This window comes from Epinephelus lanceolatus, chromosome 22, assembly GCF_041903045.1.
Source record: "Epinephelus lanceolatus isolate andai-2023 chromosome 22, ASM4190304v1, whole genome shotgun sequence".
Classification (NCBI taxonomy): domain Eukaryota; kingdom Metazoa; phylum Chordata; class Actinopteri; order Perciformes; family Serranidae; genus Epinephelus; species Epinephelus lanceolatus.
Window position 1 is genome coordinate 15,769,414 of NC_135755.1, and position 26,187 is coordinate 15,795,600.

The 26,187-nt window shown below is 40.7% G+C and overlaps 1 protein-coding gene across 1 annotated transcript in view; it reads right to left on the reverse strand.

The window, feature by feature from the left end:
• Positions 1 to 9,327: 9,327 nt before the first annotated feature.
• Positions 9,328 to 26,187, reverse strand: part of pacs1b (phosphofurin acidic cluster sorting protein 1b) — a 99,432-nt gene continuing 82,572 nt past the window's right edge. The window contains exons 10-24 of the mRNA XM_033609765.2: positions 24,969 to 25,062; positions 20,439 to 20,522; positions 20,051 to 20,172; positions 18,655 to 18,790; positions 18,286 to 18,390; positions 18,058 to 18,164; positions 16,008 to 16,162; positions 14,455 to 14,565; positions 14,265 to 14,367; positions 14,136 to 14,178; positions 13,989 to 14,031; positions 13,768 to 13,909; positions 11,356 to 11,594; positions 11,146 to 11,265; positions 9,328 to 10,028 (exon numbers count right to left, since the gene is read on the reverse strand). Of these exons, the coding sequence (XP_033465656.1) occupies positions 9,910 to 10,028; positions 11,146 to 11,265; positions 11,356 to 11,594; positions 13,768 to 13,909; positions 13,989 to 14,031; positions 14,136 to 14,178; positions 14,265 to 14,367; positions 14,455 to 14,565; positions 16,008 to 16,162; positions 18,058 to 18,164; positions 18,286 to 18,390; positions 18,655 to 18,790; positions 20,051 to 20,172; positions 20,439 to 20,522; positions 24,969 to 25,062 (1,723 nt within the window). The 3' untranslated portion in view covers positions 9,328 to 9,909. The remainder of the gene's footprint in view (positions 10,029 to 11,145; positions 11,266 to 11,355; positions 11,595 to 13,767; positions 13,910 to 13,988; positions 14,032 to 14,135; positions 14,179 to 14,264; positions 14,368 to 14,454; positions 14,566 to 16,007; positions 16,163 to 18,057; positions 18,165 to 18,285; positions 18,391 to 18,654; positions 18,791 to 20,050; positions 20,173 to 20,438; positions 20,523 to 24,968; positions 25,063 to 26,187) is intronic.

Genomic DNA, 26,187 nt, shown 5'->3' on the forward strand with positions numbered 1-26,187 from the left:
AGTAAAATGTCAAGATGATTCACTTTGGCCACTTTCCAAGCGGGGCGGGAAATGATCCTGCGCATGCGTACAGCAGAAGTGTCGCTACCAGTCAGCCTCTGATTCACAAACGTCCTCCAGATTTTCTCATACATGCTATTAAAAATGACAGCAGGTTAGTTTGGCTTTGAAGTTGGATGTCATCACTGACTGACTCCGAGTGAAAAGGTAGACAAGAAAATGTGATATTAAACAGTTTCTTTTAACATAACAGGATGTAGTTGGAAGTGAATGATCTTGCCTTACCAACACTCTTTGCGTTCTGATGTCAGCAGAGGCCCCATCCAAAGAGACCAAAGAGGGCATCAGGGTAATGAGAGGCCCGCTGTGTACCACTGACCTGCTTCACAAGCATCATGTGCACTATTTATTTACACCGTCACTCCCTACCTCACCTCCTGAAATACAGTGTTTTTATTTTAGTAATTTATTTGAAACAAAAAGCACTTTTGTTAATCAAATTCTCAATAAGGATCCCTATGTGTCACTATATAGTGTAATATTGGTTGTCTGTGAAGTTTAATTGCAGGTTTGCCGGTTTATATTTGCTCTGTCATTTGTAATTTACATTCAGGGGCGTAGCACCAAAATTCTGGGCCATGTGCATGAGCCGTCTTTGGGCCCCTGCCCTCACTGATCCATGTCCCTCTGAAGCACCTTTTGATTTTATTCATTTATTTATTTTTTGCTATCTTTCCTTTTATTTCTGCTTTTCGAGCCCCAATTTCCCTTTCTTAGGGAAAGACATGACAGTGTACGTTGGTGCTCCGGCAGCATAAGCCAGTCATGTCCAAAGTCCAGCTCGGGGGCCAATTGTGGCCCTCAGACCTCGGCTGGGCTTTCAAAATATACTATATGATTGGGGCGTCGGTAGCTTAGTGGTAGAGCAGGTGCCCCATGTACAAGGCTGTTGCCGCAGCGGCCTGGGTTTGACTCCAGCCTGTGGCCTTTTGCTGCATGTCACTCCCTCTCTCTCTCCCCCGTTCACACTTGTCTGTCCTATCAAATAAAGGCTAAAAATGCCCCCAAAAATATCTTTTTTTTAAAAAAACTATATGATTAACACAGTTTTAGCTAGATCACTGCATTTTTTTTCATTTTTTTTTTTTCTATACAAAGCTCAATCTTTCAACCACTTTACTGAGCCAATTTTAATTTAGTTACGGCACTGATTACACAAAAACTGGAATGTGAAAACAGAACCAAACTTTTCAAGGGCCCTCCTCGAAAACACCCTTGTTCTCAATGCAGCCCCATTTATTCCATGACTGAGACTGTTTTATTCTGAATTTGGAAACACCAGCTGTTAAAATTCATGTTATATATCGCAATCTTACCACCATTTTTAGTAAGCATAAAAAAGTTATTTAACAATACAAACACATGCACATACAAAATATACAGTATAGGCTTGGGTGGTATTTACTTTTTAAGACCTTAATAACATATCATAACATAACACAATCATATCATATCATAACTGAAAACATTTACATCCCAACCAGTCCCCCTCTCCTCCGGTGTACCCCAAGGCTCTGTGCTCGGACCTCTCCTGTTTATCACCTACCTCCTCCCTCTTGGCAGTATTTTCCACAAATATAACATTCAATTTCATTGCTACGCAGATGACACCCAGCTCTACCTGTCCACCTTCACATTAACATAACCAGCCGTACTCTCAGGTCCTCCTCCTCCATTCAACTCACCCTCCCACCTGCTCGCTTATCCACCATGGGGTTGAGAGCCTTCAGCCGGTCGGCCCCCTGCCTCTGGAACTCTCTACCGCAGGACATAAAACACTCGGACTCTGTCACCTCCTTCAAATCCCGCCTCAAAACTCACCTTTTCAGACATACTCCCTTTAATCTGGACTGGAATGACCTCACTATTGCACTTTACTGCTGTCTTATGTATTGTGTTATGTATTGCATTTTTTGACCATCATGTTTTATTGATTGTTTTATTATTGTCTTTTGTACGGTGACCTTGAGTGTCCTGAAAGGCACCTATAAATAAAATTTATTATTATTATTATTATTATTATTGTTATTATGATAACAGTATATGACGGTATTTGTCGAAATAAATATATAAATAAACAAATTTTAAAAAGCTAGGCTGCTGGTGATAGATGTCACTGTAGCATGTATATCATTGTCTGGCCTAGAATGCTGCATTTCTATTGTGCAATTAGCCTACTTAGACAAGTCTTGCCTGGTATAAATACTTATGGCCTATAGAAGAGAGATGATGTCATGAAACAAAACAACCGCTTTAGTTAAAAGAAGTCATCTCAAGATGAAGTTATTCATGGCAATACTCACAAACAGGAGCAGAGCCATTATTCTTCTTTACTAGTCCTGTAACGTTATCCCCACCACTTGCAGTTGCCATCTATCTCAGCTGAGTTGCCTGTCTCATGAGCAGAGACTGACCTCTGCTGGTGAATGCTGTGCACTACATCACCTCAACACAGCATCTCTGTGTCAGTTTATTATTAAGAAGACCATCTGTATTTCTGGAATACCTTTTTTTTTTTTTTTTTTTTTTATTTAAAGTTTACCTTAATACTTTGATACCACCCAATCCTAGTACAGTATACTGTATTTAAAAAACAACAACAAAAGACTGAGTTACAAATCAGGAATATTTTTATTTTAAAAAACAAATGAAACAATGAACACTTCCACTTTTCATCCCACATCTGTTTGATTGACAAACGTAATCATGAAAAAGCAGTACTACAAAACATGTCAAATTAAGAAAAGAAAAAAAAAACAGAACTAGAATACAATATAACAAGTACTATCTGATATGTACAAGCATTATAGTTTATTATTGTTATAGGCAAAAGGCAAAAAAGCTGAAGACTGCTGCTGAAGAAACAATGGCATGTGCAAAAATACTCTCCACAAGTCCACAAGCTTAGGACGCTCTGCTCTGAGCACATCCTCATCAGGCAGAAATCTACTGCTTCATAGGCAAATCCCGTTCCCATGAGGACAGACGGCAAAATTTACAAGCTGTTGGGGAATGGGGGACAATATCATTTAGAAAGCTAAGCTTGTGGAAGCCTGGTAAAGAAGACTCTCTCATCATCAGAGGTATATCTGAGGACGGTGGAGAGAGAAGACACTGCTGATCACTGACAGAGATTATTGATGGACCAAACAGCTCCTAATCTCTAACCACGACTAGTCAAGGACAGAGGAACCATTGTTAACACCGTCACAAAAACACACAGGTCAACACAGGTACAGAGGTACGGGTAAAAACACACAGGAACAAGTTCAAGACTTAGGTACAGAACAACCAGCGTTTTTAAACAGACTTTAGGAAAACGTGTAAACTGTAAGGACGATGGGAAAGATGGCTGATGAAAGAAGGATGATGAAAGATGGCTGATGAAACATGAAGCTGCAGAATGTGGCTATGATTAAAAGAAGTTCTTCCAAACATTGAAATGATGACTTCAGAATAAAGATTGTTGTTAATGTGTTCTCAGTAATCGGCAACCCAAAAAACCCACCAAACTATTTGAATATAATCACTATTTCTTCACATTTTAGTTTTGGCAGTGATTTAGTTTTTAATGCCTAGCTTTCAGTGTAATATTTCCAAGTTCGGTTCAATCGGTGACCAGGGAGCCGGAGAGTCAGCTGACCTGACCTTGATCTTCCCTGTGGAGGCTGCGAGTGAAAGAGGCATCAATAAACTAGGACTACATACAATATAGGAAAGTTTAGATTCACATTGTTGCAATAATATTTAGGCAACAACACTACAAGGCAGAGAGCATTCTGAGTTAGGCAAGGTCATCTCTAACAGCAGATACAAGTTTACTGACGCTCCGTGTTTACAGTTTAAGTAGAAAAAAAAAATTATATAAATTTTGGAAAAATTTTCCTTTTTGAAATCCGAGTTTCAAATTTAAAAAGGTGGCACCCTTTCATGGTAAAGAACAATTAAAAAAACGTCTTAAGTTGTCACTAATGACTTTATTAAAGGTTAAAACAGATCAGAAGGAAGTTATTACAATGCGTAAAGTGAATTGAATTTTGGATTTCAGTATTTTAGTGAAGCTTCCCTTTGGTTTATCTACAGTATATTCTGTATGACAGATCTTAAAAAACCTTCTATAATTACCTGCAAACATTTAAACATAAAGCAAATTTATTTGAATTTATTTGTCCACTTGGGGGCAGAAGAAACAAGATTTGAACACAACATTGATATCATTGTTAGTGAGCAAACCGTTGCATATTTACACATCCAGCAGACCCAGAAAGACATTATCAATCATTTGGAGTCATGTTTCTGACCACCTGATGACTGTAAGCCCAATATGAACCCTCATGTTGGCTCAGTTTGAGTCTCCACCGACTCCTGAGGGAAATATCAGGCCCTTAAGCTGCTAAATGCTCCACTGTGTTGCTAGCTGCTAATTGCATCTGTCTGCTGTTTGTTGCTGGACAGGTGGTGTATAGTCGGGTTTTGGAGACTTTTCCTGACATATAATCTGGCTAGAAAAGAGGCTGGTGAGACCCGAGAGAGTGAACCATAACAGTAAAAATTGTTGGCATTTATCGTGTGTTCATCCAAACGTGAAGTGAGCATTTCACATGGCGCCATAACATACAAAGTCAATGCAAAGACTTGAACTTGAAGAGATGCAATTTTTCGCTGGGTGACGTGAATGACGCAAAGATGCAAAATCCGTGCTATTTGTGTAATAGCACAAGTTGAAATATCTGAATTTGAAGCCTATTAGCGTTGAGATCTGGTTGAGATGCTCCTGACCTCACCGAGAATCAGAAATAGAGGTCAAATAATGCTGTCTGTGGGCACCAAGCCCCCAGGAGAGCTGCTCAGCCTTGCTCCCAATTTTTCCCAGTGGCCACTCGCGGTATTACAGTGATAAAATCCCCTGCAGCCCAAAAAGCTTTGTCCCCAAAGGCCACCATTATAAAGAGATGTCTGTAAAACTGTTGACGCTGCAAACACGTTCAATTATGACTCTAATTTTTAAACCGTGGTGGTTTTATATTTGTTAAACTGTCTTCTAGCTGAGAAAAACAATTTAAAAATCTGTGACGTCGTCACAAAGTCTACGAGCAGAGCTGGGACTTGTAGGCGGGGCAAGTGGGAGAAACATATTCAGTAGGCCACATACCAGGGAAGTAAACCCGAAATTAGAATTTCTTTTTTGGCATATGCACCAGGCGAGCCATTACATTGAAATCAATAGGCACCATCTTGGCCTGGTATGTAGTTAGTGTTATAAATCTACGGTGGGCACCCAGAGCTCTACAACCAACATCAGTACAGTACAGAGACAGAGCAAAAAAGGAGAGTCACAGGACTACACAATAAGTTCTGTAAATTTGTGACTTGTGTGAGGTATTTTGTAGAGTCACTTCTTTGCAAAAAGCTGCGTCGTTAAAGTTGGTCTTTCATTGTGGAATGTAAACAGCGGAAGTGAAGCGGTGACAGTATGAAAAATAGAGTTTTGCTGTGTTGGTTCACGCTGGTTTGAAGAACGGAGCTTATATGTTCACCATGTTCACATTACTTGATTCCAACTATCAGTTGTATTTTACGCAAACTAAGTTACCTGTTAGCTGCCTTTCCCAGTTAGCTAGCAAAACTGTTAGCATAGTTGTTAAGGGCGGCAGTTGCGAAATACTCCAAAAAAACTAAAAACAAAACAGTCCAGCAGCTGTATTCCCACGAGTTAGAGACGTGAAAATTGCTGACTAAGTTAGTCATTAGCTGCCCTTCCCAGTAAGCTAGCACAACCATTAGCACAGCTGTTGAGGGTGAATATTTGCCAGTTACGAAATACTCAAAAAAACAAACACAAAAAAAGGTCCAGCAGCTGTATTCCGAAAAATTGCAAACTAAGTTAGTCGTTAGCTACCTTTCACAGTTAGTTAGAACAACCATTAGTACAATTGTTAAGGGTGCCAGTTGCAAAATACTCCCAAAAAACAGTCCAGCAGCTGTATTCCTGCGACTTAGAAACAAGAAAATTCACCTTGTGTTCAATTAACGCACCATTACATCAAAACAATGAGCTAAAAGACACTTAAACGCTCCATAGACTGGATAGGAAATTGAGGTGGATGCTAATTTTCGGGGGTTTGTCAGTATGAACTGCACCCTTCACATTACATGTAGTAATTTATCCCATTGTTACTATAAAATAGTCATAAGTGTACCTTTAAAAGCCATATTGTTTTATATTGATACATTGCAAACTAACCAAAGGGATACTTCACTAAAATTGGCAACACAATTAGTGCATAGCAGCTCAATCCTGAACTTTCATGCATTCTTTAATTATTCATTAACTTTAATGAAGTCATTAGTGCCAACATATAAATCCTCTCTACATAAAGGTTATTTTAAAGTGGTACCAAGATGAGTGTTGTTTTTCTAAGAGCAAATTATGTTTGCTTATGCGCCAAAAAGACTTTTTAAGAGCAAGTGCCAGGATTCAAATGTTATTAATTTTGGAATGAAATGATGTCAAACTACCTGATAATCATTCACTGATAATCGGGAATAATTAAACTCAGCCCCCGTGTGGAGGCTATCAGTCAGTCAGTCTGTCTGTAAAGCCCTTACTGGTTGTCAGCAACACGAGTGAAGAAAAAGTACAGGTTTCAAGAGGGGTGCTTTCACGAGCCCACTGGCTGTTTGCTTTTTATAGGTTGTTTGCACAAAAAAGTTGAAGGGAAGTATCCAGACTGGCTTAGAAATGACCTCACTGGACCATTTCTTCAGTCTAGTTAAAGCCAAATAACACTGAAGTGATTATACTACAGCAACATCTGCGTGTGCCTTAAAACTGCACATGTAAACTAAATTCAATACATTCAAATATTTGGCAATACGAATTATCAATCAACACCAAACAAACTGAGCGTCTGTTGGGTGGTGACTGACGAGCTGTTAGCCAAACAGTGAGTGAACAAACAAGCAAACCCTTCAGAGTGAAACCTTCATGTAACAGGTGCTGTCGGACAGAAAAATGAGCCGAGTTTGAGACGTGCTGCTGATATCATGACTGTAACACTGTAACATCAAAACGGGAAAATGTGATTTCAACCAGAAACAGCATTTAAATCAAGACATTGGCATTAACACTTTTTAAAAAACCTAATACTTTACTGGAGATGGAGAGTGTTACAATGTAGGTGACACAAGGCTTTAAAAAACTGCTTTCAGAGGAATCACGATTTGATTTGAATTTCAATCAAATTATGTCAAGAAAATTGAATTCAATTAAGTGATTCTGTTTTGGTTTTTTCTTCAAAGTGTTTTGATATTGGTGGAAAAATCCGCATTCGCCTTGTGCCAGGCCACAAAGTAACCAGGCCGACCACGGCAGCTTTTGCAGCCCTAATCTGTTACCCAATGATATCGATAATGACCACACCATCAACACATAGTGCCAACACACACACACACACACACACACACACACACCAACTGCATGCCCTCTGTCACACGGTAGAAAAAGTATTCCTCCTAATTTAGTGATTTTTTTTTCTCAAAGTTTCTGACCACGTTACATTAAATTCACCACATACACGCACACTTGTTACCAGTTACTGTACACTCACTAATCACCTCACGACAGCCTAGAGAAAGCTTTAAGCAGACCTGTGCCAAAATAACTCAACATCAACCCAAATACATCTGTTATTTCCTGATAAAATGGTGGTTATTAAAGGGACAGTTCGCCCCAAAATCATAAATACATATTTTTCCTGTTACCTGCAGTGCAATTCATCAGTCCAGATTGTTTTGGTGTGAGTTGCTAAGTGTTGGAGATATCAGCCGTAGAGATTTCTGCCCTCTCTTGAATGTAATGGAACTAGATGGCACTCAGCTTGCGGTGCTCAAAGTGCCAAAAATACAATCTTAAGAGCAATGTAGTGTTGTCAAAAACATCAATTTAACATATTTCAGGACTCATTTCTTGCCAGCCGCACATTCTTGCTCTCACCTTCCCCTCCTCACACTTTTACTTACTGCTTACTTATGTATCACAGCGCAGAAGGAAGTGTGCATCTACTCATGGATGAGAGGCTCGTGCTTGTGACAGACATCAGTGTCGTCCTCCTGGGCTGAGCTCAATAATGCTAGGTGAGTCAGTAGTACATGCTTCATTCCTGCATTGTAATGCGGTTAACAGGTGTAGTTTGGTAGAAAGAAAATAGTTCCTACATGAAACTGCTCACGACAAGGTCTGTGGATTATCTTGAGTAACCAGGTCATGATTTCTGGAAAGAGACATTGCTGTTGAGTTTTTTACATGTATTTTTTGGCGCTTTGAGCACCACAAGCTGAGTGCCATCTAGTTCCATTATACTGGAGAGAAGGCAGACATCTCTACGGCTGATATCTCCAACACTCTGCAGCTCACACCAAAACAATCTAGACTGATAAATATCACTACAGGTAAGAAGAAAAATATGTCTTTATGATTTTAGGGTGAGCTGTCCCTTTAAGGAGTCTGATAAGAAAAGGAAAATGCTTAAAAAAAATTGTTTTTTCAACAGGTCTGCTGTTTTCACTGAAGAGAAAGCTGCCAATCTGTTGCCAATAAAGAAAAAAATTATCTAGGGGACAACTGGCAAACAACATTGTGCTTTATTGCAGGACTTTAACTCCCATTTCTGTGGTGTATTGAAAAGCAGTTTTTATTCATTATATTCCCATCAACGCTGCCGAGTTTAGGACCGTTTAAATATGCATTTGTTTGTTGTTGCATGTTTGCTTGGGTTAATCGATTTTTTTTTACCAGCTGTACTCTGCAAACACCCAGATGTGTCTTCTGAAGTGCATAGCAAATAAGGAGATAAAGAAAACTGCACGTTACAGTAGCCCCTGCCCTGAAATCTTGGAACTCTTCACAAAAACGTACACTATGCATCACAAAACAGCGTTAAAGGGAAGGTATTACTATTTTTCACGAGAGCACAATTTAAAAAAAAAAGACGCTTCCCCTTTATATATATAGATATATATATTCTTTTTTGTTTTTTGAAAGGAATCATTAGGCATTAGAGACCCAAATGACTTATTGTGGTACAGAAAAAATATTTTAAATTATATGGAAGCCCTTGAAATAAAATCAATAAATAATGGGCCTGTTTTGACGGGCGTCTGTTGAAGAAACTCATCACATGCAAGCCTTTTATTTGACTGCATTTTGTGAGCAGAGGAGACTTTTCTTTGTGTTTTCACTGGCTCATGCAAACACTGAAGCCCTGTTACAGTACTTTTTTTTGTTTTGTTTTTAATTCTGAGTTACTGTTTTCCGGCACATGAGTGGTGTATCTGTTAGTTCAGAGCATGCATGTGTGGATCGGGTGGTGAGGTGAGTGGGACCTTGTAGGGATTGAAAGTTGAGGGTCAGACTTTAAGGGCTTGAAATCGGTGAGCTGTTGCATGCTATTGCATTCCATAGAACGGAAACGTAAATGGCAGTTAGCTAATAAACTTGTGCTGTAAGCCCCCTGTAAACACACACACACACACACACACGCACACATACTGTACATTCACGTGTGCATGCACACTCGCCACACACACAAAAAAAGGGGCATTAAAGTGACTAGTAACAACGCTGCACCCCTACAACACCCTCCTCCCTCTCTTCCTCTTCCTCCTCTCCAAAGAGAAATAAGACGACTGTAGCCAAAATGAAACTACATAAAGAAAATAGTCCAGCCACTCGACGTCTTCTTTCAGATCTGCAGGTTCTGTGAGGCGGGGTCTTTGCACGAAGGTGTTTCAGGATCGAGGGGAGTTGAAGGTTTAGTCAGGGTCAGAGGAGCTGGCCGGTGCTCACCCCTAGGAGGGGGGCTTGCTGTAGCCGAAAAGTCCGACAGGCAGGTATTTGACATGAGTGGGCCACTGGGCGGCCAGCTGGAAGAACTTAACCTCGTTCCACTCCACACCGTCTATGGACACTGGTAGGAAACAGAAATAAGACGTTAAAAACTCAGCTGAATAACAGAATGATGAAATAAAACTAAAGTAAGCAACCTCTGGGGCTGAAAAATGAAGCCAACGCCTAAGTGCCAAAAACTGCAGTTCATTTAATGACCACTTGGGGCTGACTCCAAGAGCAAGTCAATCCCCATAGACCCCCATGTTAAAATGCCCAACCTTACAGGTGTAATAAACATGTTCACAGCCAAGTGCAAAAAACGATTTTGGTCTCTTCAGCTAATTTCAACATTCATGCCAACCTGTTTAAATGTTATTAAGGCTTAAATTTACAAATAATTAAGGGCTTGGCACCTTGAGTGACAGGTGGGCACAGCAACCGCGGAGACAATGTTGGTTAGGTAACCACGGTGTAACCCCAGATTCACAGAGTATAGGCATAGGCATACTGTAGTTGCTGCTATTTCAGTGTGTTTTCAGATCATAAAAGTTAGCTATAACTTTGTTGTCGCCTAAAAAAATCTTGCCCAGGGTTAGGTTGACCCTCTTAGAAGACGAACGTTTGTTTTTTTTGAAAGTACGTTTTGTTTTAACTGTTTTATGACTGTTTCTCACAAGTGACAGTTAGCATTGTGTGTAACACACTGTGCTAACCAAGCTAGCAGCTAGCGTTAGCATTAGCTCCACCCGATTGTCCAAATATGGTCACTTCTGGTTCCACAAATCCAAGATGGCAACGGCAAAAATGCCAGACTTGACCAGTCGCACTGTGAACACAAGTAGCAAGATCTTGGAAGTTCAGCGGAGTACGCTATCTGTCCTGTTTCATAAACAGATAGTACGGAAGGCTAAAGCCATCCTTTCCGACATTATGTTCCCCTCTCCTCCCCCCGACTGTTGAGTTCTTACATTCTTATATGTTCCCTCGTGTCTTTTTTATGTATGTTTTTACTTGCTGTGCAACTAATTGCCTTCTAGGGACAAAACAAAGTTAAAGTTGAGGCTTCAAAACAGGAGTCCACAAACCAATGGGTGATGTCACTGTGGCTACATCCATTATTTTTGTACAGATGACGAATCTAACAAAGACATATTGAGGAAACAGAGACAACGAACCGTCCTAATTTTTCAGATTACCTTTCAGGATGGTCTGTTGCTGCTTGGCAGAGCAGATGAGTCGGCTGATGCCTTCAATGACCTGGCTTTTTGAGTCTACATCCTTCTCCTTTGGCTTCTTTCCCAGGAAGATGGTTGGAACTGAAGAGAGGTAGAGAGAGAAATTGTAGAAATACTTGGACCTTGAACATGAAATGAATAATTCCTCTATCATTTGATTCCTCAACTAACCTTTCTTGTTCTTCTCCTTGGTGACCACGGTCATGGCCATGGTGCTGACCTGTGCCTGTGGATCGCTGCTGCCCCCGCCTGGTAGCCTGCTGACCTGCAGTGAGCGGAAGGCGCTCTTCAGCGTGTTTTTGCAACCTGTGTCGCGCCGCTCGCCCTCCCGCCGCTTCTCAGCCAGAGAGGCCAGCCAGTAGTCGACCTGCAGGCCAATGGCGTCCACACCGTGAGACATGCTGGGACTCCTGCGGACAGAAAATGTTTATGAATGTATTTTAAAACAACAAACTAGAGGATCACTTGGAACTGCTGAAACCACAGTTCCCACTTTCAGCAGCACTTAGAGAGACGTTTACTTCAGTCTTAGGCTCCAAATGAACAACTTTAAGACGGAAATATAAAATTAGAAGACGTTCTGCTGAGCAGGCAACCTCAGCAGCACCTGATCTGCCCCAGTTCATTTAAATTCAAAACTGCTTAAAAAAAAAAGATGAACTGTGATAGTTGAATGCTTGCACTAAATGTCTTCTGTAGAGGGTGAAATAGAAAGATTATATTAGACACTGCTGCAGTCTGTCAGGCTCTCAGAGATGGACTGCAGCAGCAAGCAGAGCAAAAATCACCTGAATCAAACAGATGAAAACACAACTGAAGTCCCGTTTGTCTGGAAACTGGTTCCCAGTTAAGCTAAACTGGTTGACAAAACTGGTGCCGGAAGCAAAATACACAACTCCTTGCTTACAGAACAAACATAGATGGATAGTTTAAAGGTGTTAAAAGCTGTGTTACAACTCAGTGTTGACAGTAACATCAATATTTTAGACAGGAATATTCGACTTCTCACTGTACCACTGTTACCTGACAGCTACCTTTTTACAATATGAAGCATAAATTGTGAATAACTGTACCCAACATTGTGTGATGCAGTCACTGAGCGCTACCTGCTTACACATGAACAATTAAGATAATTTAAAAAGATACATGGCTAATTTTTAACCAGTTCTGTATCATAACAATGCAGGCAGTATGTATAAAAGAACCATGGTACTTCCCTCCATCTTACCAGCGCCCAGATCTCCCTGCTCAAATCTCAAATTTTGCATCATTCGAGGGATTTTTCGCCAGCTCTATGGCTGTTGCTTGAACTGTACTTCCTTAGTTTCATCATGGAGGTTAAAAAGGGGAGAAGTAATGGCATCATATCTCGTCACATCCTTGGGGTATAACACACAGTGAAATCTGGTCTGCAGCTAATGAAAGGCTCAAACGCTGGTTCAATATCATAGAACGTAGGAATGATTGATTTGTTGACTAAGGCGTTGTCAGTCAGCCTTGGGTCAGAATATATTTACGTACTTATATATTGCATTGTGTTTTTTGTCTACTGATGCACTATCGCTCTGCTGCGTAATGTTGCAAATTTCCCAACTGTGGGATGAATAAAGGATTATCATCTTGTCTTGTCTTACATTTTAGACCAAAAATTAAGATTTAGGTGAGAATTACAATTATTTAATCATTGAAAAGGTCCTTATAAAAGACAATAAACAAATGCTATCTATATGAAAATGTTCTATTGTAAATCGTCCTGTGTTTTAGGAGAAAGAGTATAGAAACGGATCAAGAGAGTGCCCTGCCCCCTTTTCTGTCTCTCTCAAACTCAGACCAGACTCAAACTGTAAATCTATGCAGCGCTTATCAAATATTAACCAAGATTCTGTTACTGTATCTCTACTAAAAAGTCTTCAAAATCATATTTTAGTGCTATGTTTGGCTATATTACGAGAATTTGTGAACAGACAGTGGGTGTCATCCTGCTGATTGTAAAAACGGAGGCTGAGAATATTGAGATGAAACGGTAAAACTAGGCAGTGCTGATTAAAAATAAACCAAGATTCTGTTAATGTATCATCTACTAAAATGTCTTCAGAAACATATTTTAGTGCACTGGCTGTAGTGCGAGACTTTGTGAACACAAAGTGGGTGCCATACTGTTTCCGATATTGTAAGAACTGAGGCTGAAAATACTGAGATGAAATCATAAAACTAAGAAGTGCTGATCAAATATAAACCAAGATTCTGTTACTGCGTTGCCTAATTTTCACTTCACGTTTTCAGTAACATATTTAGGCTAACTGTTTAACTGTGATTGCATACTTTTTTATACAGTTTTACACTGATAATACTTCTTAATCTTTTTTTATACTTTTTATTTTTGAACATTTTTTACGTTTAACAACAAAAGAAAAAAAGAAAAATGAAAAGCAGTACACAGGAAAGAAAAAGAAATACAAATGTGAGATCAAGAGATGTTTAGGAGGGATACAGGACTCTTATACAAAATGGTGATTCAGAGAGGAAAGGCAGATGGGGATAAAAAAACAGAAAAGGAGAAAGAAAGTAGGACGTCAGAATTACCCTTGTACTGTCAGGACGCTGCCCATGGAGGGGGAGGAGGGAGGCGTGGCTGCCTCTTTAATCATCCCTGTGGGCGAGCCGTGGGAGGGCGGAGACGTGGAGGGGACGGCCAAGCTCACCGCCACACCCTCTTCTGTGTCTCCTTGAAAACCACAAAACAAAATGAATATCATGGCATGAGCAGATAAATCAGTGTGTGACATGTGTTTCCAAACACTCACCTGTTGGAGAAGGACCAGACTCGATAAGACCGACCTTCACTACCTGGAGAACAAGAGTAAAGTGTCAGCAAAATATCGAAATGTTTAGCAATAATCTATCAATTCAGATTTTCTTTGGCAGTCTAATGCAACAGGAGCAAATCTTACCCCTATGAAAGGAATAAACTTCTGGTAGGAGTCTTCATCTCGCCTGAAAAGAGAGAAAGGACAGAGAATATTAAAGAAAACATAAAGATTAAATGCTGTGGTTTGTGTGTGTTTGGCGTCTTCACTCACGTCCTGTGTTTGCAGGTGAGCATGGCCTCAGCGATTGGCAGCTGGTGCGTGACCGTGGCTCCGCTGATGTACTGGGAGATTCTTGCTGCGACATCCAACTGATCTGGAGACGACAGGGAGAAATTTGTGCTTGTGTTGAGCAATTATCACCCACAGGGGTGTCGTGTTTATCTGTGTGTCAGGTTTGTACCTGTCTGTGGTGGCTCAGAGCGGCTGAACACGTCTCTCCATGCTCCATCCAGGAAGGAGGAGCTGTAGCGGTTGTCGAGGGCACCAAGGTGCTTGGCAACCGGGTGGGAGCCTGATAAGGAAGATGGAATAAAAGTGAAGGGAATGGAAAAGAAAAAGTGGGCAAAACTGGGCAACAAAAAGAAACAATTGCCTCTATGAACTGCTCAAGTATCCCTTACAGTTTACATCCATGTCTGTGAAAACATGGCTGCTTTACACAAATTTTAAAAAGTTCCCTCAAGGTGTTCGTGAGATAACACATTACCCAGAATGAGTCAGATGCAAGGTCACAGTGACTGTGACCTTTAAGTCATGGATGAAATGATTAGAATTTGGTGGTCGAAGGTCAAAGTGGACATTTGGGCCAAATTCTAAAAAAATCAGGTGTTCTTGAGATAACACGTTAATGAGAATGAGACAGATGCAAGGTCACAGTGACCTTGACCTTTGACCTCCAACCACCAAAATCTAATCAGTCCATCTATAACTCATAGTGGACATTTGGGCAAAATTGAAAGAAACTCTCTCAAGGTGTTCTTGAGTTAACACATCAATGAGAATGAGACAGATGCAAGGTCACAGTGACCTTGACCTTTGACATTCTACCACCAAATTATAATCAGTCCATCTGTAACTCAAAGTGGAAATTTGGGCCGTACTGAAAGAAACTGTTTTAAGGTGTTCTTCAGTTAACACGTTAATCAGAACGAGAGCAGATGCAAGGTCACAGTGACCTTGACCTTTAAGTCATAAATGAAATGATTAGAATTTGGTGGTCAAAAGACAAAGAAGACATTTGGGCCAAATTTTAAAAAGTTTCCTCAAAGTGTTCTTGAGATGACACATTGATGAGAATGAGACACATGCAAGGTCACAGTGCCCTTGACCCTAAAGTCATGGATGAAATGATTGGTGGTCGAAGGTCAAAGTGGACATTTGGGCCAAATTTTAAAACATTCCCTTAAGGTGTTTTTGGGGTAACACGTTAATCAGAATGAGACAGATGCAAGGTCACAGTGACCTTGACATTTGACCACCAAAATCCAATCAGCTAATCGTGGAGTCCAAGTAGACATTGGTGCCAAATTTGAAGAAATACCCTAAAGACGTTCTTGAGACACCATGTTCAAGAGAATGGGACGCACTGATGTACAGATGGACGGACAACCCAAAAACATATTGCCTCCAGGAGTGACTATCGTTGGCGTGGAGGCATAAAAGAAACAAAAGAATTTTAAAAAAAAAGAAAAAAAAGGGAACTTAAACAGAAAATAAAGAGGTGTAATTTTGGTGCTTCACTTGAGCCAATCAACTTCTAAGATCTTGAGACAATGCGGCGAGATACAGTATTCCCAAAATACAATGCGGGTGCACACAAGTGTCTGTGTGTGAAGGAAGACCAGAGGTTTGTCACTCCCCAGACAGCTTCCCCCCCAAAATAATAAACCCTGCTGCAGCATGACTCTGCAAGAGTTTCTTTGTCACCATGGAAACACGAGCGGACTCTCTTACCCAGAGGCACAACCAGGAAGCGCATATGGTTGAGCCAGTCTGACGTCTTGTTGGCGAGCTGAGTGACAAAGAACTGCAGGATGGCTCCCAGGTAACTCTGGCTGCCCACCGCCGCCACCTTCACCGCTCTGGGCATGGACGAGTTGCAGTTACAGCTGCAGGGACAGACAGGGAGACAGTGAGGAGGGGTGTTATCAGCACGGTGCTGGAGGTGGATCCGCTGGACTTTGATCACACTGTCTCATCCATCAAAGCCTTTGGAAAACAGATTACAGTAAACAGTGGAGACAAGAACACAAATCACACAACAAACTGACCTGCTGCAAAACCCTCAGCAGAGAAAATTCAAATGGTAAGACATCTAAAACTAAATATCTTTCCTTATATATGAAATTACAAAAGCATTATGGATTCACTGAAGAAATCTGCTCATGTTTTTCTTAATAATGAGATAATAATCTTGTTAATTCAGAAAAAATGAATTTACAAGACTTTTATATCGTTTATTAGGAGGAGAGAAGCAGAATTTCTTTTACATGGAAACTTTTCTCGTAATTCCGAGACAACAATTTTGTTAAATCAGAAAAAAATGACTTTATGGGATTATTTTGTGAATTCAGAAGATTAAGAGCAGAATTTTTGTTCTAAGAAAACTTTACTCAGATTTCTGAGACAATCTTGTCATTCAGAAAAACAAGGACAGATTTTTTCCCATGAATTTTTTCCCCACATAAATCTAATATAATACTTCTGTTAATTAGAAAAAATAGCAGATTTTTACATGATTTTTAATTTTTAGCAGTAATAATCCTGTTAATTTAAAAAAAAAAAGAGAGAGAGAATTTATGAGATACTGTCTTGTGAATTCAGAAAAACAGCACAATTTTTAAATTGAAACCTTTTCATGGAATCATCATAAACCCACCAGGGGAATGAAACTGAATCAATCACACCTAGACATCAAAACAGACGAACATTTCCTTACTCATTTCATCTTAAAAAAAAATAAAAAAATTTAAAAAAAATCAGAAAACATGTAACATCCCAATTTCCCAAAACCAAATTGAGCGTCTCTAAATTCTTATTATTATTTTATTTTTATTTTTTTGTTTGTCTTACCAATTGCCCAAAACCCAAAGATATTCCATTCAAAGTCATAAAACAGTGGAAATGAGCAAATCATTACAATAAATAAGATTTAAAAAATTCACATTTTTGGCATTTATTCCGATAAAGTAATGGATTATAAAACTTTTGGTGCTGACGTTTCTGTCAGTCACCTAATCTATTTTCAGAGTGTGTGTTTAACCAGTAAATTAGAGATAAATATAACCAGAGTTCCAGGTTTTATGACCCTGACCGAAAAACTTTTCTGTATAAAAATAAAACACATGGACATTAATGTGGAAAAATAGGGAGTGCTACACTGGGTTAAGGCACTATGTAGTTAGCTGTAAAAAAAAAAAAAATCAGGTCCTCTTCAAGAATGGGGCAAACAGTCACATTAAGAAAATGGTACAGGCACACCAACAACGCATCTGGCTGTAGTTAAAAATCCTTTATTAATACATGGAAATTAATTATTAGAAAAAAATATTATCAGAGTTCAAGGTTTTATGATCCTGATCTTTATCCCCCTTTATATGCCTTAGCAAAGTGCAGTGAAGTAAACTCAAACTGAATATTGTCTGAGAAGAGAGAAAGAGAGGGTGAAGGGATGGAGCAAGAAAAAACAGGTTGAGGAGAAGAAAAGGGAGGGATATATAAAACATTGTTTGGGCATAAAGAGAAGTAAAGTTCTAGATGTGGAGTCGTGAAGGCGAAGCCGAGGAGGAGGAGGGTGAAATGTGGAGGATGGAGGAGAAGAAGAGAAAGGGGTCAAAAAGAGGACAGGAAACAGAAAAATAAGGCTCAGAGCGGGAAAAAGACTAAGAGGATGAGTCATCCTGCAAACTAAGGCACGCTATAACTCAGATAATGTGCATTTCTCTCCGTGTGTGTGTGTGTGTGTGTGTGTGTGTGAATGTTGGCTTGTCACAAAAGCACTCACAATTTCTGGATGCGAGTGAGCACAGCAGACAGCACCGCCTGGATTTCAGCCGACGAACACGTGCAGACCACCGGGTGTCTTTGTACCTGGAGCTGCTCTGCAACATACTGCAACACACACACACACACACACACACACACACACACACACACACACAAACAAGGGTGAGATGCATGATGAAAAACACCATACAAATGTTGCTGGCTTTACACACACACACAGACTTACCTGCCCCTGCCAGTCAGTGCCATTGACCAAGATTAGACTCTCTGGGAGCGCCGAGTCCGACAACAAAATCTGGTTCAGTTGGTCGTACACTGCCTTCCTCAGGAGCTACACACACACATACACACATGCTGAGTACATAAACCCCCCTACAGCGCCACATTTACTCTTCAGATGACTCATCAGCACATACATAATTCATATCTGAGCTCCCGGCGAGCCATAGATTATCAGGGCACATTTGTGTTCTTTAGCAGAGGAGTAGAGGAGACTAAGAACAAAGTGTAAATCTCTGTGTTAGAACACTGCAACATAAAGATTTTTGTCTGCGTGCAAGGTTAAAATGAAGCTTCGGGAAGGATGCTAACTCACTGGCGTGCTGTGTCCCAGCTCCGGGGATCTCTCTGAGTCAGAGCTGTTGGTCCGTTCACTCAGAGGTTTGGACAGCTGTCGCTCCTTCATGGGAGTGCTGATGCGCTTCTGTCTGGGCGTGTGGCCGCCGTCCAACCTGGGGGGAAAAACGGGGGATGGCACGGTTGAAAAACAAATGACATCATGTATCTGAAACATTCACATTTAAATACAAGGAAGAGGCTAAACAGTATTTTATCCTCTGAGTGCTGCTGGAATCCTGAAACACAGACACAAGTTGGCATTTTTGCACAACCAAAGCCCTCGTCTTGAAGTTAATGGGTTGTTTGGTTAGATGCCTGATTTTCACGTTTTGTTTTACAACATAAAACATGTCTGTAAACACCCCACTTGTGAATTTTGAAGCTTTTACATTTCTTAAAAAAGACTAAAGGACTGTTCTTTATTTATCAGAGAAGGGGCGCGGCTAGGATGTGACTTTATTTTTTATTTTTTTTTGTATTTTGCTCCTCCGAAACTGCAAATATTTTTACTTGAGTCTCCCTGAGGGACCGGGGGAAAATGCATGACCCTTCCTCCACCATGAATTAGGTAATCAAATTTTAAAAAACGTACCCTCTGATGTTTGAAAGTTTCAAGTTAAAATTTGAAGACGAAATCCCTGAGTTAAAAAAAGTTGGTGCAAACCATTTATTTTTGGCCAATTTCAAGTGAGACATGTAAAATAAAGCAATTTTGATGACATATAAGTATTTAAAGCTCAGATTTAGTTACTTTTTTTTCTGACAGAAGCATTCTTCGCATATGATGTGGCCAAGGACCATCAGAAATTTGGAAATCCAAGGATAATTTCTGTTTTTACAGTTTCTGGTCTTGATAAATGGTGTAATTTTGGCAGGTTTGGAGGACATGTTTTCTTTAAAAATTGACGGTAAACTAAACACAAAATACAGCCATCCCCTAAGCCAAAATAAAAAACTCAAGTCCCTCCCTGGGGCTTACATTTTTTTTTTTGACATGCCTCCCCCTTTTTGCACCACCCTCTCCCCCCTCATAAATAATGAACACTCCCTAACAAGCCACTAAGTGAGGCTACAGCCTTGTTGTGGTGGCAATGCTGAAGACGTGACTGTGGTGTAGTTTGTTCCTTCTGGCGATTGCATTTATGCTTCAAAAATCTTCAGTGGTGTCCGTTTGTGAAGATTATCTTGCTGAACAAAATGTGTAAAATAAACTTTTGTTTGCCACACTTTAAACAATCATCCAAAATCCCGTTGAATTTTGTCGAGGGAACCAGGGTGACACAACACACAAGATACAAAGTCACACTTAAAAATCTCAGAGAAAATAAGGTGTGGGGGTTACAACAATAAAAAATAAGGGGTGGATTTGTTACCTTGGCGATGGCATTGCCTGGGTTTCACTTTTGCTGCTCTTCAGAGGCGTACGGGGTTTCTCTGCCACCGACACCATGATGCAGGGGCCCACCTCAGCAAACAGCTCCTGATCTGTTAGCTCCTACACACACACACACACACACACACACACACAATGACAGACTGTCAGTGTCAGTGAAACGAGATACTGGCAATCCTAAAGCCATCTTCTCTGACGCTTCATCACTTTTTTGTTTCACCCTTTCTTCTGTTCTCTCCGTCTCTCTCAATCTGTCTCACTTACTGCACAGATGGCAGCGAATCCCCCCTCGGAGTGATATTAACAAAGACACATCATTTATTCTCTCTCCTACACACACACACACACACAAACTATAAGAGTCATACCAGCGTGTCGGTCTCAGACAGGGCCTCCTCCAGGTTGCGGCTGCGGGAGAGTTTCATCTTCTCTATAGGGGGCTGCTCCCCCTGCTGGAAGGACAAGGGAGCGACAGTCAGTCTACAGACTAAAAGATACACTCGCCAGGATTTTCCTTAAAAAACAATGTATGGATTTATACAAAAGTAATCCCTCTCAGTCATCACTTATGACCCAGGAGAGGTGTGTGGTAGTGTATTTATCTGCAGGGACTCTGCCCTCTGCCTGTATTTCCTTATTTTCTTTTTATTTTGCTTTGTTCAAAACGTTCCAAAGATCAACTTTTTGGCAGTGGTGTGTAACCCCCTGATGATGATGGTGCGTAGGTGAGGTCATGACTTTACAAAAAGGTGGCAAGTATATCTGGCAGCACACCTTATAGCCCTCCTGTTCCTCATGGCCCTCCACCAACTTATCTCCGCTGGCATCTAAGCTAATGGTAGCACTTTAGTATAACATGCTAAGCTAACGTTAGCTAACAACTGTGGGATTCAGTTTGAACACACTCAGCGAACATTAGCTAGCCATCGTGGACTTCAGTTTAACACAACCCATCTTCGCTATCATCTCAGCTAACGTTAGCTAGCCACACCTGCCCTACTCTCCCTCTGATTGGCTTGTATTTATTGCATTAGTTGGTTGGCTTGGTTAGGTTAAGGCAAGAGGAGTGAGATTGGTTAGTGTAAGAATGTCAGGGTAACCCAATCAGAGGCAGAGTAATGCAGGATTTATAATCGACACCGTACCTATGGCATACGCTCTTCATTGACACTGAGGCTATGCCATACCCTACACCCTACCCCATGCCGTAGCCTGACGTGCACCGCCCCAGATATGTAACTACACATCGCAGCAAGGCAGACTGCCTGTCTATTTCTGTAAGCTGAAACCATTTCCTTCAGCGGAAACAAAGCTTTTATTTACTTTCATTTCACAGACAATAAACAATAAATTATGAAGACAATAAAGTCTCCAAGTCTTGTGTGTGATTTATCCTGGCTTCATACGAGCAGAGGAAATCTCCGCTCGTCACTATGCTAATTTATACAATGTAAAATGCCATAGGCTTGTGCTAATAACGTTAGCATGTTATATTTGTTTGGAAAACGTGTTTAGTATAAGACAGTTGTTTTGTCGATGAATCTTGTGAGTTGCAATGGAGCTGAATTTCATGACGTTACCTTTGTTAAATGTTGCTGTTGTCCCTGGCTTCATATGAGTAGAGGAAAAGTCCGCTAGCTGCGAGGCTAATTTATACAATGTAAAATGCCATAGGCTTGTGCTAAAAACATTAGCATGTTGTATTTGTGGGGAAAATGTGTCCAGATAAAGACAAGTGTTTGTCTGTGAATGCTGCGAGTTATAGTGAAGCTGATTTGTGTACTTGTGTTTGACATTGTCTCTATTAAGCCATGTTTAATGTGAGGTTTGAATCAACTGAACAACTAGTGGTTTGGAGGTGCAGACTGCACCTCTGCAACTGCAACGGCAGAGCGACAGAGACACACCACTGCACAAGTATAAATGCTCACAACGGCATAGGCTAAAGGCCCATTTATGCTCCCTTTACGTACGAAAATGTATCCGTTTCAAAAGATGTTACCGTCACTGCCCACATACTTCCATGCGCCCTTTACGTTGGCGTGGATGTTAACCAATATATCCACCAGGAGGCAGCCCAGAGTCAAACTCAAAAACAAACATGGCGACTGTGGAGGAGATATTGATAATGTACCTCTTGCATAAAAGACAAAAACAGAGGCAGCGTTGTAGGAGGCAGTGGTTGGTGAGGCTGTTAAATACATCGCGACTGGAGGACGGAGAATTCTTTTCTCTAGTACTGCCGATGAGAGAAACTGAATTGTTATTTCTTCTTCGTGTCTCACTAGAGCTACGTATCGAGTAGTGACAGCAAAACTGCCCCCACGGTTCCCAGTGGTACTGCTTCGTTTGGCCCGTATCCGTAAGCTTTATGGAAACGTGCAGAAATATGGACGAAATGAACGCGGAGCACGGACAGAAGGCTCCGTCCGTATCCGGATCTGTATTTAACGTTGAGCATAAATGGGCCTTAAGGTGTAGGCTCTGCATAGAGCCGATGCACAAGTATAAATCCTGCTTAAGCCAGTGTAGGTCGGGTCATGCCTTTGCAATCACAGGAAAAACAAAACGTCGCCTACGATAGCATCTCAGCTAATGTTAGGTAGCCACAACAGCACTGTTCTTAAGATACATCCATTCACTGCATGGCAATGAAGATATTGTTTAACATTAGAGAGAAATAACATGGTACAGCATTGCCAGGAAAGGATCATGGCAAATATTGTTCCAAAATGAGAGTGAATCTGGGTTTGGTCTTCACTTTCACTGGCAGGGACTTTAAGGAGAGGATGAAGAGCGAGACAGAGTTGGCCTGTTTTCTTTTGGATAGGTGGGTGGTGGCACCTAGCTTGGTTGGCTTGCTAATGTATCTGCTTTTCCATCATTACAACAAATGTAACATTCCTGCAGAAGGAGCTTGCAATACAAACAGTGAAGGGAGGAGCAGCCAAGTTTGTATACCTCTAATTAGACTGAGAAATCTCAGCAGTGGCAGATGGCTCTGAGATCCTCGTTTTCTCTACTATTTCACGCAGCATGCAGTGATTCATTTTACGTCACACAACTAAATTGGATTCAGAACCACTGAATTGAAATGAAAGCAGACTTTTCTACTGAAAAACCTCGTTTTAGGAAGTGTGGCGCAGACACTAGTCACAACACTAAAAGGCTTACTTCAGTACCACTATGAAAGGAGGAACTGCAGCTGTTTGAATGCAGCCGAGACATCTAGTGAAATCCATTCAGTTCGGCAAGATTGAACACACTTTTTATTGAGCAGATGGCGACCGTCAAAGAGCTATTGGATTTCTGCTCCATTAAGGAAACGTTTTCTGAAATTTTATATTTGCACACTGGCTCCCTGCTGGGCGATTTTCATTGGCTTCAGACTCTGGATGTTTACCTCATCAATGCAGAGTGGCATGTTGTTTTTAAGCTTGCGCTGCTTCAATTTATGGTGAATTGTTTGACTCTTTCATGGTGCTGTGTATTATTATGAGGCCTGTATTAACCTGCCATGGGTGAACTGTGAGTGTGAAGGACTTTTTTACAATTAGCATTAACTTAGCGCTGTGTGAATAAAGTTCACTGTGTACTTATTTTGAAAACATGCTCAATAAGTGGAAAGGATTTGTAAACCACAGCACGAGGCATGAAATTACAGCAACAGCTGCCATGATGCATAAAACAAAATTAATTGGAGGCTAAAACAGCAAAAGATTAGGTTCTTTTTTCTTTTTTTAAAAAATTGGTCCAGTATTGAGTGAGAGCGCTGCAGCTGGCGATGGCGAGGAGGGCTGCAATGGAGCCACTTTACACCCACTGAAAGTTCTTGTATTTGCTGCTGACAGGCTCGGATTGGTATTATAAGTGTCTGACAACATTATGGAAAGGATCCCTACAGAGATAGACCTTTGTTTAACCAGAAGCAGTCCCAAATCACGATCTCTACACCCACTAGACTCAATTCAAATAAACAGTAATTTTATCATCGTAAACACACTTCATTCAGAGTTAACAGAAACAAAATAATACTCAGATAAACCATCTACATTTGTCTTTTAATTGTTGCTACAACCACTGACTCTGGTTTGGTTGACATAAACCCTTAATTCACCCAATGAGATGTAGAAATATGCCTGCTCCAACACACATTTAAATTCCTGTTTTTTTAAATGGAGTCTGGTGAGTTTGCCGATAGTGATTTCTGGCTGTTTCTGGTGAAACAAAAGAATCTTACTCTTCAACAAAAAGGTCTATCTCTGTAGGGATCCTTTCCATACTGTTGTCTGACACTTGGAATAACAATCTGAGCCTGTCAGTGGCAAAAACAAGCACTTTAAATGGATGTAAACTGACGGCTTAGCGCCCCAAATGGTCATATTGCAGCCCTCTCACTCAATACTGGACCAGCTTCAAAGACTGTTGCTCCCATTTCTCACAAACACATTAGAAAATAGGGTCCAGGTTGAAAAATATAAAAGCTAACCTTTAAATTCAATGATCTAAAATACTTTTTTGGTTGAAAAGTGTTGACAGGTTGTGACCAGTTCAGCCAAAGAGCGTTTAATCCTTCCCAGATTGTTACATTTATAACTTTTTAAAGGCCTTTTAAAGGGTGTCACAAGATAAATCAGCTTGAGAGTTAGCCATAGCTGTGTATTAGTGCTTTACACCTGTAACATGTTTTTTTTGCACACAGTTTAAACAAGGTCTTGTCGGAATTCAGAGGCCCTTTGGCAACAATAAAGATTTACTGCACTCAGCTCCCAGTGAGGCCGGGGAAAAACAAACGGTTCAGGTTTTCTTGAGCACCACATGAACGCCCCACAGCTCCCATAAGTGAAACTCCTGCTGATGCTGCAGCTGCTGCTTCCGCGTGGATGTGAGTTACTCACCGGGCTGAAAGTGTCTCGGCCCAGGCTGCCTTTGCTGTTCAGGCTGCCGATCTCCGTCTGGGAGCTGGACTGAGACATCCCCTCAAAGAACGGCCTGAGTGCACACAGACAGAAACATAAGAGAACAAATTGTGCCTTTTGTGCTCAACCCTTTTTCACAGCACTTTGACTGTGATAGTAGGAAAAGCACAGGTGTTACTCATGATATTAACTATGACTCAGCTCTACTTAGCAACCCAATAAATCACGACAGTGTGACAGTGAGCCAACATGCACCAGAAACTGAGGAAGCTACAGACAATTCAGCCATTTTTGACACGCGCTCCTGCAGTGCTCCCGCAGTGTGTGTGTTGTACTACCGCACGTCACTGCAACCTAGGGAGCAAGGTGAGGGCTGATTACATACGTACATACATATACAGCATATGACAGTCAGTCAATTGAACTACATATGTGTTTATTGGAAGCCTAACCTGCACAAATACAAATGTCTATCACATTCTGTGTCATGTTTTCAGGTAAATAACAATCCAGAAGTATTCGTGATAGCTGACTTTTGCCGGCCTAGCTGCCTAACTTCCAGTTTAGTCCTGTGCTTACTTGAATGGGGATAAAATAATTAAATCATGCAGTTCTTTTGGGCTTTCAAAATGTCATTGAACGAAACTGATCAAATTCTGATCGTCGTTTCGCAGGGGATGTGACGCTCAAGACAATTTATTCATCATTTTAGAGCTACAACAGCAGCAAATGAAGTGGCTATGATGTAAGCACAAGTTTGACTAAACTGAAACGGGCCAGCGACACCACAGACTCTTATGTGCACCCCTAATGACAGGCAGACACCCGTGTTTTTTCTCATGTGACGAATCAAAATGTCTTCAGTGAAAAAGTTCTATCGTATTTAATAAAATGGCTTCAAAAATAAACATGCAATTGTACGTTTACTATCCAAAATGAGATAAAACCTTACCAGAACTTTGACAGAGACAAAAGAAACATCTATTATATTTATTTCTATTGCTCCTTTGCTTTCCAGGTTACATAACACCCCATTATAACACCATCAAATAGCTCTATTTTGGGTACGTTGTCATATTTTAAGGCTGATAACGTCATAAGAAAGGACTTAAAATAAGTTTGAAAGGCCTTTAAAAATGGTTTATCTGCTACTTTTTGACAAGTTACTGACCTTATTGAACAAGCCTTTCTAGGTCGG